Below are 13,585 nucleotides of genomic sequence, written 5' to 3'. Positions count from 1 at the left end.
AGCTGAAAAAACCCAACATTCAGTTAGGGTTGGGTTGAAGTCAGACTCAGGTTGAGGCCTAAGCCCGACCCAACCCAGCCCAAAATTTAACCCTGAATTTTTATATTATAATTTAGGGCTCCTATTGGTATTTCACTTTTCTATAATTTTTGTATAAGATATGAATGGAAAAAACAGATCAATCAAGATTAATCCAACCATTGCAGAAGCCAACGTCAACCCAACCAAACCCAGCCCAACCCGGTCCTGACAAGGTCAAGATTTGACCTGAACATGAACTCGATAGGGTTGAGTTGGGCCTGGATTGAATTTTAAGGACCTAGGGTTGGGTTAGGGTTTTATGAAACCCGGCCCTGTTTCACCCCTAGGTTATACCATGTTACTCCCATTTCCAAAACCATGCCCCCATCAAAATTGTCGGGGTACAATGTCATGCATTATATTGTTTGCATAAATGGATTGATTTCGAAAGGCCGTTAAGAGGTCCGAAGGAAGTTAAGAGTCCATAATCGACCCATCTTGCACTGGATCTTCATTTATTGGCAAAGGGTTACGAACTAGTAGGCTCATGTGGGAATTCAGGGTACAGTCCCCTTCTTTAATTAGGACTATATATGGTACACATATAAGGTTTCGTTATATATTTGTAGTAATAGTTCTTTCTTTATAAGAAATCTAAGGGAGATGCAAGGACGAATGGCTATAACTCTATCCTCTATTGACAAAGAAACAGATTGTATCTTGTTGTGGACAGACAATCTCACAGTGGACGCAAACAATCTTGCCGCATTACTCTAAATCCTTGAGTGCAATTGTGTGATTATTTACGATTTCCGTTCTTTTCTGCATTATTTAAGGTTTTCACTTTCAACAAAGATGGCTCAAGGAACATGAACAGTTACAAGTACCACAACTGCAAAGCAACCCAGGGTTAGAGAATAGTTAAACAAAGAATAGAATCAAGACAGAGAATGTCAGTAAGGAACTGCACTTTCGAGTTTAAAAGTCTCCTAGAGAATTTAGAAAGTCCAAATTATAATAACGTATCTTAGAAGAAATGATGCAAAAGCGCTCAAAAACCCTTCTTCCCCGTCTCTACCTCTTCTTCAAAAGCAAATAAACCCTTATCTTTGACACTGCAGAAACACGTCAGACCAATAATAAAACTAAACTTAGAGCATAATCCAGCTAAATTTTTATTCCCTCTACCAGTGTTGTTCCTTGTTTAATTTATCATGATAGATCATTCATAGAATACACTCCATAATGATTAGTACAATCATATAAAGGTCACCCAAAGAATTCTAAAATATCATACTTATCGTCTTTCTTCTATTGTTTGATCCGAATATCCTCCATGAATTAAGCTGGTCAGTTGTTTGAACCATAAGTTTCTTGCTCAATTCACACTAATGGAATAATATACGCAAGAGGTGAGCTGTTCCATTCAAAGAGATGCCTGGCTATGGGCCTTACATTTCTCAAATAATAATCTATACTCTTGAAGACCACCTCTTTCTCTATCTTGTGTTCGTGTTATCCGATTACACATCTGATAGAGTGTGTTCCTGACTCTCCTGATCCATAACTTCCAACGAGACTGAATCAACTCTCTTCTCCAAGTCATTTTGCAAAGAAGAGGACACAACTTTGATGTTAGTGACTGACATGGCTCTTGAATTGGAGGACCATGGAGCCCCCGATGGACTCTTAGAGAACGTATGGGCGAATTTCATCGGTGGAAATGCAACTGGAGGAGAAGACATCAAGGCACCCACTTCAACCCAAATTTGGGAGGGACTACCACATCTAGATAGGAGAGATGGGTCAATGGAAATTCTAGAGAGGCTTCCCAGTCTAGGGAGATGGATATCCATGGGAGCTGAAAGCTGGGAGGAACTTCTCAATGGAACACAGTCCTCAAACAATACTGAACCCTCCAACAATCTTAATTCAGAATGTAGTGGGGCTATTACTTCAACTCCAAAACCAAATGCACTGAAAGCTGAGAAGGTGGCAGCTAGACACTTCAGGGGAGTGAGGAGGCGACCATGGGGTAAGTATGCGGCAGAGATAAGGGACTCATCAAGAAAAGGAGTTCGAGTTTGGCTAGGGACCTTCGACACAGCTGAAGAAGCTGCTCTTGCTTATGATAAAGCTGCTTTGAAGATGAGAGGGCCTCGGACTTTCCTCAATTTTCCATTGGAGACTGTTGCAGAGGCTATGGAAGACAAACGAAATTCAGTGAATCGTTCCTCACCAACTTCTCAAGCAAGTTATAATACAGAATTAAACAGATCCCCCTGCTCATATCCAAAAAAAAGAGCAGCTAGTGAGTGGGAACAGAATGATGAGACAATGTCAATAAAAGAGCAACCTGCATGGAAGAAACTAGCTAATGTGGAGCAGATGTTATGGAATGAATCTGATGTACTCGAGTTTCAAGATCTTGGAAGCGATTACTTGGAGAGTTTGTTGTCCTCGTGACAAAATCTATATTGGGATGGCCCCAAATGATGAACAATTGATCCCCCAAAAGAAAAAGGAAAATTCATTAGTCTTTACTGTAGGTTTGACTGTATAATTAAGATGTATAATATTCTTAAACATGTGGACAAGCTGATCATACAGTTTGGACACAACAGATTAATTGTTTCCAGGCATCTCTGCCTTGAGGTTTTGTTGTTAATATATACTCATTATATATTTCATTTAATTAGCAGAAAAAGTGCATGTGTATGTTCCAAATCATGGCTGATCAAGTTTATGCCCTGTTAGTTATTTGTTTTTATATTAATATGGTCCTCAAGCACTAAGAATTAATGGAATACCATGGATGAGTATCGATCATTCCGAAGATCAACATAAGATGGTAATCATTCAAAAGCTCAAGGAATAGAAGAATAATTCTCCTTCAAACAAATTTCTTATAACCCTTCTGTCTACTTGTTCAGTGCCATGTCTATGTAAGGAGCTAATGATATCCTCTATTATTATTACTGTTATTGTTATATGAATATTTCGAAAAGAAGAACTAGCTACATTTATGCTTAACAAGTTATGATCTGGTGTACATATACTTGTTGATCATAGATCATCAAATTAAAATCTTAACATGCAGCTTTGTAAATGATACACTAAGGCTGATCACGGATTTGAACCTTGGTGATATTAAATATCTAGGTTTTTTTTTTTTTTTTTTTTAATGCTGGTATGATAATTGGACAGGTTTGGCACGCATTAAAAAACAAATTAGACCGAGTCTATAGGTCGATAGTTATCAGGCGTGAGTTGCAACACTAGACCAATAGAATAACTCTCATCCAGTTGGTCGTGGCAGTCATCTCTTAATACTGAATGGCAGCAAATTGGCTCACCGAGAAAATTCATTCAACCTCAGTTGCAAGCAGCCTTCTGGTGGCCCAGGAAGGACTCTAGGCACCATCAAACCCTACTATCTAGGGATGCTATCTTCAGACCAAAATCATTAGGGGGATTAGATTTCAAAAAAAGTTTGGATCATAATCTTGCGCTTCACATTTTTTTTTTACTAATATAAAGAAACTAAAATTAACAGAAATTAGTTACAGAATGCCAAACATCATCAGAATTAGAATATTGATCCTAATCATCTACTACCTAGCCTTATCAGCTAAAATACGACCCTAATTTACATACACTATTAGGGATTAAAAGCACCAACTCTTCATTTCAACAGACGTAAAGAGGGTCATAGAACATGTAATGTCCAAAAATATATAAAACCATTAACAAGGCCAAACCCAATCCTCACACTTGGGATTAAAAGCACCAACTCTTCTGAACTCCTCCAAACTTCAAAGGATTAGCTACCCGATAGCATTGCTCCCTGGATCCCTTGGAGCAGTCCCCTGGCTTTGGCTTCCAACCTGCTTCTTGCTACCCCATTGTCCACTCCAAGAAAACAAATTGATTATGGTAACTAATGATCGAGGCCCACCCAGCCTTCTTTGACAAATGATCCCAATCACAACCTATAATCAATATAAAATGATCCGAGGCAGGCAAGTTGGTGTGTTTTCATCAAGAGAACTATCAAGACTATTAATAGGAGAATGGAGAGGTGGAGAAGTAGAAGATATATAATTGAAGATCAGCAAGCCAACTGTCAGTGTTTTGCAGGATTTGGTTTAGTTTTCAGAAAAGCAACATGCTTTTAGTTCTCAGAAAAGCAACATGCTTTCTGTGAGTCCAGATAAAATAGAGGGTAACAGCAACACCATCAAAGAACCAACGACAACCAACAGAAGATGTTGATAGATCAGAAAGGAAAAGATTGGAAAGGGAAGTACTGGACCATCTCTCAGTTCTCAATCACAACATTCCAGCAGCCCGGACCATTTTTCAAAATTCACAAGAAAAAAAGGACATGCCAAATAGTTTCTGGTTCTTGTTTACAAAAGAATCAAGTGTCGTCAATAGAAAGTCATTTAGACAATCTAACTTCTGCTGCAATTCCATTATGTAACAATATTCATAAAAATATCTTAAATATAGGATGAATGCATAGTTTCCACATAAACTTCCTCCACTCCCTAATAGCCATGTTTTCTTTATAAGCAAAATTACCTAACTCTCTAGCTATAAATGAAGCTCCAACCTTAGTTAATAAACTAGATTTAGTCATAGAACAAAACCATTGATCCAAAATTGATTGCATGAGAGCAGAATTCCAATGATGGGAAATGCTACATGTTAAGGGAAAATACAATAAATGAGCTGAAGGTTCCAGTTACCATTATTATTAGATCACTAACCCAAGAAAACTAGGGATGCCTAGGACTATGAAAACCTTGCAAAATCGGGACCTTTGGATCAAGCCAAATATTAGTATAGCAGCCATCACCAATACGTCTGCACACTAATTTTTTAAGAAAGAAAAGGATAATCTCCAACCAAGATTAATTAATAAAGCTGTATTATGAAGGAAAGGCTGCGTACAATTGCCCCTCCTGGCCCTGCAGTAGCGGGAGCCTCGTGCACTAGGGTTCTCTTTTATCATGAAGGAAAGGTGATCTCAGCCCCAAACCTCCTACAGCCTTAAGAGGTACAAATCTTTTTCCATGATATAAGGCTAGTCTTTTCCCTATCATTTACAGCACCTAACCAAAATTTAGAACTGATAGAATCAAGCTTTGTTGCAAGTTTTTGAAGGGAATCTAAAATAGGACATCAAAGAAGACAGTATAGAAAACAAAACCGATTGGATCAACACAATGCGCCCTGCATAAGTCAACAGATTAGCTTTCCATAAACACAATCTCTTCTCCACCCTATTGACAACAGAACTCAAACCTGCATTTTTAGAACATGAATGAAACAAATTAGTACCCAAATAAATCGCAGATCTGCCAATTTCTTTTAATCCCACCAGGCGGGACAAGTTCCTCTTATCTTCTATCAAAACATTTTTACTAGATCTAGCCCTTCTACTTGATCTAAGGTGACAACTCCTAACAAGCTGATGCTTTTTAAACACAAATTATCAAATCTCCATACCTAATGCACCTCCTTCCTTGATCAATATTTTAAGAATCGGAAATGGATTGGTCGATTTGGATAGGAATCAGCCGAAGCCAATTCTGATTCCTTCGGCCAATCCATATTGTATTTCTAGGGATAGGGTACATTCTGGTCAATTCCTAACCAATCCAGACTGAACCCAATCCAATCCGGATCAGAATCAGCCGGGACCAATCCAATCCTGATTGGGTTTGGAATCAATCCTGTCATTGAACAGTATGTCTCGACTCAATCAACATTTGGACAGACCCTTTGATACCTAGTCTTCCCTACCATAGAGTTCCAGACCCGGTTTAAGGAATCAGATTGGATCTGTCTGAATCGGGTGGGTCAGATCAGTATTGCCGATGCCAATCCCGATTCTGAGCTGATCCCATATCAGTATCGCTGTACAGATTAAGGGTAATAAGGAACAGAAATTGATTTTTTTTTTTTTTTAAAGAAAATAAGGGGGGTTAATCTGTCCGATTCAATCTAATTCTGGCTGATCTGTATCAGGATCGGATTGGTGTCTGCCTTGACCGATCCCAAGCCCGATTCCAGGTTCTTAAACCATGGTTGCAGATGATGTTAACAGAAGTTCCTTCCCATTCAAGGGGAGTGACCTCATCCTCAATGACAGGGTTTGGAATTTACCTCTACCATTGTCAACCTTTCCAAGGAATGTGACCAACTCGATAATGGCCATTAAATTCACTAGATCCTCTTCGTCTGACAAAATCCTTTGTCTTCATCCAAAGAAGGAAGCCTTACTACCAAACAGCTTATATTTTCATTCTAAACACAAAGATCGGATCAAATGAGCCATTTTCATGGTCCAAAATCTGGAAACTTCCAATCCATCCGAAGTTCGAAGTTTGTTTTTATGGTAATGTGTACTTGATGCACTTCCTACAAGAGCACATCTGCATAAATTTGTCCGCTATGCCACCAAGAGGAAGAAACTGCCTGGAATATCATTCATTCTTTCATGTCTTGAGGTCAAAAGGATATGGGCCACTTGTAGTCTAGGATTGAGAACTGAACATGCCTCGGGAGCTTCAGGGAAAGCACTCATCATAGTATGCTACATTTGCCAAGATTCTCCCCATTGGAAACACAATAGCTTCTATCATTGGGATCTTTGTTAGCATATATAGTAGCATCTGGCACGCTATAAATAACATGACTATTCATGTTTTTCACAAGTGGGTTTCAGAAATTCCTCAATGATAACCCTCAGTTCTCCCATCTCAATCCTGGAAATAGTTTCTCGATGAATCCCCAAGTATCACCAATCACCCATGTTCCACTTCTGTGGATTTCTGGGATAGGCTGCAGAAAGCATGTTCTACTGCACAAACAGACTACTAGTCACTGATGATGCCTTACATACAAATACTAGGAAATTTGGCTGATGTGCAATCATGATTCATGACCATTGCAGGTTACAGCCGAACAAGAAGCTTGGGTTAGATCCAGTCATGCCTCATCACCCCTAGAAGCAGAAGTGTGAGTAATTGCAGCAGCAGCAATACAGCTTATGGCAACTGGAGAAAGCTACAATTGCTACTAATTGTTTAGGGATGTTAGCATAGTTTTTAAGGCGGTAAGGCGACGGAGACGTTTGAGGGTCTTACGGAGCGCCTTAGCCATAACGCGGGCATTAAGCGTCGCCTTATCGACTAAAGCGTTCCTGTGTAATTTTTTTATAAAACCAATCTATGTGGCTCAAATCCTAGTTGAATCCTATTACTCATATGTTAAATAAATATTAAAAGTTCATATTCATACCAATGTAAGATATTCATCAAGAAAACAAATCAATAAAGTGAATAAACTAAGTTCATCTTCATCAATCATCAATCATATTAACATATAATATAAATACATAATTATGAAACTAAATTATAAATATAAAGAAAAGAAGACATAAAAAATACAAGCATTTATTATACTTACCTCTATAATGCCAAAATGAGTGCCTAAACCCTAAGGTCATCTACTATATTTCTACTCCTGTCAAAGAAGAATGAAGCTCACCGCTGCCGGAGCAAGCTCATCGCTGCCGAAGCAAAATGGTCGCCTAGATCAGTGGTTCTTCCTTGTTCCTTAATTTGTTTTCAAAGCCCTTTCTTAAAACCCTTGACAAAATCTAAACCCTGTTTGTGAATTGTGTTTTTGTTTTGTTTGTTTTGGTTATTTTTGGTGGAGTAAAGCTGATCCTATACATCTCAAGTGTTAACAAAACCATACACCTACCAACAAAAAATCTATATTTTGAATCTTCATTAAGTAAATTTAAAATGTGTTAAAAAAAAAAAAAAAAAAAACCCCATAAGGCGCCACTTCACATAAGGCGGAACATTGCCTTATCATCTCTAGACCGCATCAGCGCTAAGGCGCTAGTAAGGCGACGCCTTAGCAGCGCCTTAAAAACTATGGATGTTAGTTTGTTGCAAAATGATCAGCCTTAAGCCCCTATCTATTTGCGGTTGTCATGGATGAGTTAAACCAAGAGCATTCTAGATGCTCTTCGCCGATGAGTCGATGACATTGTTTTAGTGGATGAGACTAAAGCATGGATTTACCCTAAATTGAAGCTATGGAGAGCTACCTTGGAAACTAGAGGTTTTAAAATTAGTAGATCGAAGACAAAGTATATGATGTGTAACTTCAACCACTCTACGATGGATAATGAAATGGTAAAAATTGAGGAGAAAGAGATTCCACAAAATGGCTTTTAGATATTTGGGGTCAACCATAAATAAAGATGACGACATAGAGGATGATGTTTCACAGAGAATTAAAGTGGGATGGATGAAGTGGAGAGATGCGTCTGGAGTGTTATGTGTCCAGCTTATTCCTTTAAAGCTTAAGGTAATATTCTATAGAACTTTCGTGTGATAGTTGTATGGGGCGGAATGTTGGGCAGTTAAGAAGTGTCGTATAGAGAAGTTGTGTGCATCTGAGATGAGGATGTTAAGATGGATGTGCGGCAAAACTATGAAGGATAAAGTAAGGAATGAGCATATTAGAGCTGACTTAGGAGTTGCCCCGATCAACGACAAGCTCTACAAAAGTCAATTGAGGTGGAATGGCCATGTTCAAAGGAGGCCAATGGACGCCCCAGTAAGGAAGAGTGATTTGATTCAGTTTGAAAGAGTTAAAAGAGCTAGGGGTAGGCCTAAAATGACTATAGATGAAGTGGTGAGGAATGACATGCATAGTCTCGGCCTTGTCCCAAGTATGACCTTGGATAGAGCCTATTGGAGGGCTAGGATCCATGTTGACGAGCCCCACTTAGCTGAGATTCTCCTGACTTTTGGGTTGTGTCTCTTTTCTCTTACTCTCATCTCTCATCTCTCATCTTTTCGTCTCGTCCTTCCCCTATTTTGTGTTTGGACCATTTTTTCTCTATTTTGTTTTGCATGGATCCATGTAGCCGACCCCATTAAGTTGGGATAAGGCTGAGTTTTTGTTTGTTGTAGTTTCTTGAAAAATGAATCTTTTGATAACTGGACTTGGCTTGAATTTACATCACTTTTGATACTTGTCATATGCTGTCTGGAATGTAGCATTGTAACTTAGTTTATGTGGGCAAGGACTTGGTATTTCTGGCCCACAACCTAGCAAAACATGTTGTGTGTTATAGGTTAAATGGGCTCATTGTCATAGATGTATCTAATGAACATTTGCTTTAGTCAATGGATTCTCAAAACTTCCATAGAAAAAACTCCATCCAATCATGTGCACTTTAGAATATCCTTACAACTTTTTACAGCTCCTACATCCAAAGGACCCGAAAAGCTTGTCTGGAGAAGGGAATGGTGGGGGGGTGGGGAAGATAGAATAACCTCCCGGTCAAGATCCCAAGCTAACCAACTCAGATATTCAACCCAACAAATAACAGAAAATCAAACCCTCTCAGATGAGAGCTAAATTACAAGAATCATTCACAAACAGATGGAATAGAAGTCCTTCAAAAGATGGAATCAGATGAACGGCGGGATTAGATGTAATTATAAGAGCGGTGAAATCTGGAACTGAAATCCAGAAATCAGCAAAACTCAAATTAAACCTAATCAGACCAATAGAACTGAATGAAATTAGAAACGAGTATCTATATCGGCAAGCTAACACTAATCCCAAAATATGAAATCAGATTGTTGGATTCAAAATAATTTTAAAATCTCACATCTGAAATTGAGGAATCTGCAGAATGAGAGATTTTTAAGTAAAAGTAGTTCAAGACCTCAGAAAGGCATCAAACCAGGATCGAGTTCCCTTCTTCGGAGCCCCACCAAAATTCGAGAAGAAGGGTCTGATCTGACTAACAGATTAGCCTGCGGTTGTGTGCCAATAGGGGACTGAAATAACACCCAAAAAAAGGGCAGCCGCAGATATAATAATAACTCACAGAACTGGACCACTAATATTAGAAGTTATATCAATGATCAGGCCAAACAAACAGTGGTTAAAAACTTAAAACTTAGAACAGAAAGGAATTAATCGAAGGAGATAACAGTACCTGGATTGATAAGAAACACAGGATAAAATAGATAACAGATAACCACAGGTTTCTCACCATCGAACCAGATCAGAATCCCTCTGTCTGTATCAGTTTCGCACCAGCTGATTCTCTCAGATTGCAGAGCAAACAAAGCTTTATTCCATTAATCAAATCATGAGGAGCTCTTCGCTCATACAAAGGTTTAAATAGAAAAACATGAAATGATGAGAGGAGAGAGAGACTCTGCGGTGGAGGTGGATTTGGCTACTGGCGGCGCTCCTGACCCCCATGGGGGCCGCCCTCCTGATTGAGGGAAACAGAGACAGATTACTGATTTTTGGAGGCCTGTGAGTTACTCGCAGCCCCCACCACCAACTGTAACAGAAGAAGGGAACGATCAAGAGAATAGGCCGACGGTGGCAGAGGAGAATCTGGCCACGGATCCAGTTGTGAATGTGGAGACAGGGAGGGGTGGTAAGACACAGTCCTATGCTACAATTGCCCGGAGAACCTTACCAAATGTTGAGGACCTGCCTGATCCAATTCATGCAGGACCACTCACCAAGTTGGTTATCCCACAAGAGGCATATAAGGAAAAGCTTGAAAGCTTCAACTATGCTTTGATTGGCAGGGCCAACTTCCGTTTTGTCTCAATAGATGATGTGAGAAGAGACTCAAAAACTGCTTGGAATCTGAAAGGCAAAGTTAATCTGGCCCCCTGGGCAAAGGCTATATTCTCTTCCGCTTTGAACTTGAAAGCGACATGGCCTCTATGTGGAAAAGAGGGCCAGTCAAGGTAAGAGGGCAGATCATCCGTTCCCAAAGATGGCGACCTGAGTTCAACATCCACGAAGATTATACTTAGACCAAGCTCGTGCGGCTTCGCTACCCTGAGTTGCCAATGGAATATTGGCCCGAACGCATTTTTCTGTCTATGGCAAAGGCATCTGGCCGACCTGTGGCAATTAATAAAAGACAATGTCTGGTTCTATGGGCAACTATGCCCGTGTTCTGGTGGAAGTGGAATTGGGAGGAAGCAGGGTGGAGGAAATACAAGTGGAGAGAAAACAGCCTGGTAAAGATACCATTTTTTTATTTAAGCAACGTATTATGTACGAAGATGATATTGGGAGGTGCAGTTTCTGCAAAAAACTGGGTCACGCTTCAGCTGAATGCAGAGACAGGAAGGAGGTGGAGATGAGAGACGCTGAGAAGAGGGGAGAAGAGGGCCATGAATCTGATCATGATAGGGCGGAGGTGGGAAGGAGCTTAGCAGCTGCACCTTCCGGCAACCATGGCAGTGCTTGAAGTCCTAAATCGGTAGGAGATCGATCCTCTCCTGCTGTTATAAAATCTTCCATTCTGAGAGTCAATCAGCCAAGGGAGGATTCGACTGCTATATTTAACGCCTATCATGACTACACATCGCATGATTTGGAGATCCTTCTCCCAGTCAATGCCAGGACCCTGTCATGGTGGACAACCCGCTTGGTGAAAGTGGGTATGGATCAGACCCAGATGACTCGGGTAGTTACATGTCAGGAAAAGATTCACACGAATCAAGGGAAATGGACCTCCAAGAAGAGAGAGGTGCAGTTGCTCAGGCCCTGGGGGTGATAGAAGATGTAGGGAGGACTCAAGTGCAGCATACATTACGCCCTCACAAATCTAAAGTGGTATATGCCGGCAACTGCAGTGGTAGAGGGCAGGCTCGAGGTGGAAAAAGCAGGCGCAGCCAGGAATGGGGCGGCCATGAACACATTATTTTGGGATTATCCCCGTCGCAGATAGTGGCAGGGAGAGTGATTGTCCAACACCAAGAGGTAGCTGATATTGATTATGTTATCAGCCGTGTGGAGGGAGATGCTAGACGAAAGGAGAAATTCACTGCAGCGGCAAGGCAGACATCAATGTCTGACCGTCATGCTGTTTTTAAATAGTGAATTTATGAAGATCCTCTTTTGGAACATTAAAGGAATGAAAAAGGCGATCGGAAGAAGCGCCCTAAGGGATTTAATTTTGAAGGATCCAGACCTTTGCATTGCGGAGCCTATGGTGGATGTGAGTGACTTTCCATCCCTTTATTTTAATAAATTAGGCTTTTATTGTGAGTTTATTCATAACAACCGTGCTGGTAAGGTTGCCGACTTATGGATTCTGTGGCGAAGGAATTTGAATATGCCCGTGATAGTCTTTGAATCTAAAAACATGTTACAATCTCTCTGGTTTGGGGCCTACATCGGGTTCAGATTTCAGTTGTTCACGCTAGCAGCTTTAGAGCAGATAGAAGAACCCTATGGCTTGACTTGGTGGCTGACCTTCCCCAATCGCCCACCCCGTGGACTATTATAGGGGATTTCAATGCCACTCTTCAGTCTCATGAAAAACGCGCCCTAGGTAATTTTAGTTTGGGTTCTACAGCAGAGTTTGGGGCCATGGTTGATGCATGCTCAATGGTTCAGGTGCCGTCAGCTGGTAGGAAATTTACTTGGTTGAATAACCGGCGTAGAGGCAATGTGTGCACAGTTCTGGATAGGAGTTTTTACAATGAGTGGATCTCTATTTTTCAGGACTTCTTGCAACAAGTTCTTTCAAGGGTTGCTTCTAATCATACACCGTTGCTGCTCTCCTCTGCCATCTCTTAGCGCCCTCCCAATTGTCCCTTCCGTTTCCACCAATTTTGGATGGCCAACAAGGACTTTGAGAGGGTGGTCACTGCCTCTTGGGCCGAATGGATATCAGGGTCTCCTATATTTGTTCTTATAAATAAATTGAAGCAGCTAAAAGGGGCTCTCAAGAGCTGGGCGAGACTATCCTTCCCCCACTTTGAAAGAGCTTTGGAAGAAGCTAAACAAAATCTGACTCAGGTGCAGGAAGCCAGGAACAAATAGAGAATAATGCTATGGATGATTAGCTCTTTGCTTTGGAAGCCGATACAAAAACCGCTCTGATCAAGGCTCTGGAAAATCATGAAAAGCTTTGGGCTGAAAAATAAAGGATCAGATGGATGAAATTTGGTGATAGAAATTCTAAGTTCTTCCATTTATCTGCCAAAATGAGAAGGAATAGAAATATTATCAAATCTCTTAAAAATCAGGATAGTACGGTGGTTGAAGGGAAAAATCAATTGGGGGAGTACATAGTTGATTTTTTTGAGAGATTTCATAGAGCGGAGCCTTTGGCCGATCATGTTGATCTACTGGACAGTATTCCAATGGTCTTACAGTAGGCATATTCTGGTTTGATTCTCTCTCTGGTGATTCAGAGATTAAAAAGGCGGTTTGGGAGTTGGACCCGGACAGCTCTCCAGGCCCAGACGGCTTCTCTATTGCTTTCTTCAAGCGATGCTGGCAGATCGTGGAAAGGGAAGTATGTAATGCAGTGAGATTCTTTTTCAGTTCGAGCTGTATGCCCAGAGGAGTTAATAATAACTTTCTAGTTTTGATTCCCAAAGTGGATGGTACTGATACTTTGGATAAATTCCGGCCTTTGTGCATGGGAAACTTCTTCTGCAAAATTATCTCGAAGGCG

At 40.5% G+C, this 13,585-nt stretch overlaps 1 protein-coding gene across 1 annotated transcript; it reads left to right on the top strand.

Annotated features, from left to right (window-relative positions):
• The first annotated feature begins 789 nt into the window (after positions 1–789).
• LOC122058733 (ethylene-responsive transcription factor ERF091-like) lies at positions 790–3,671 on the top strand. The gene has a single exon (XM_042621401.1). The coding sequence runs from the start codon at positions 1,654–1,656 to the stop codon at positions 2,485–2,487; it is 834 nt and encodes a 277-aa protein (XP_042477335.1). The 5' UTR covers positions 790–1,653; the 3' UTR covers positions 2,488–3,671.
• The last annotated feature ends 9,914 nt before the right edge of the window (positions 3,672–13,585 follow it).

This window comes from Macadamia integrifolia, chromosome 13, assembly GCF_013358625.1.
Source record: "Macadamia integrifolia cultivar HAES 741 chromosome 13, SCU_Mint_v3, whole genome shotgun sequence".
Lineage (NCBI taxonomy): Eukaryota > Viridiplantae > Streptophyta > Magnoliopsida > Proteales > Proteaceae > Macadamia > Macadamia integrifolia.
The sequence above is the reverse complement of the archived record's forward strand: the minus strand, read 5'-3'. Positions and strand labels throughout refer to the sequence as shown.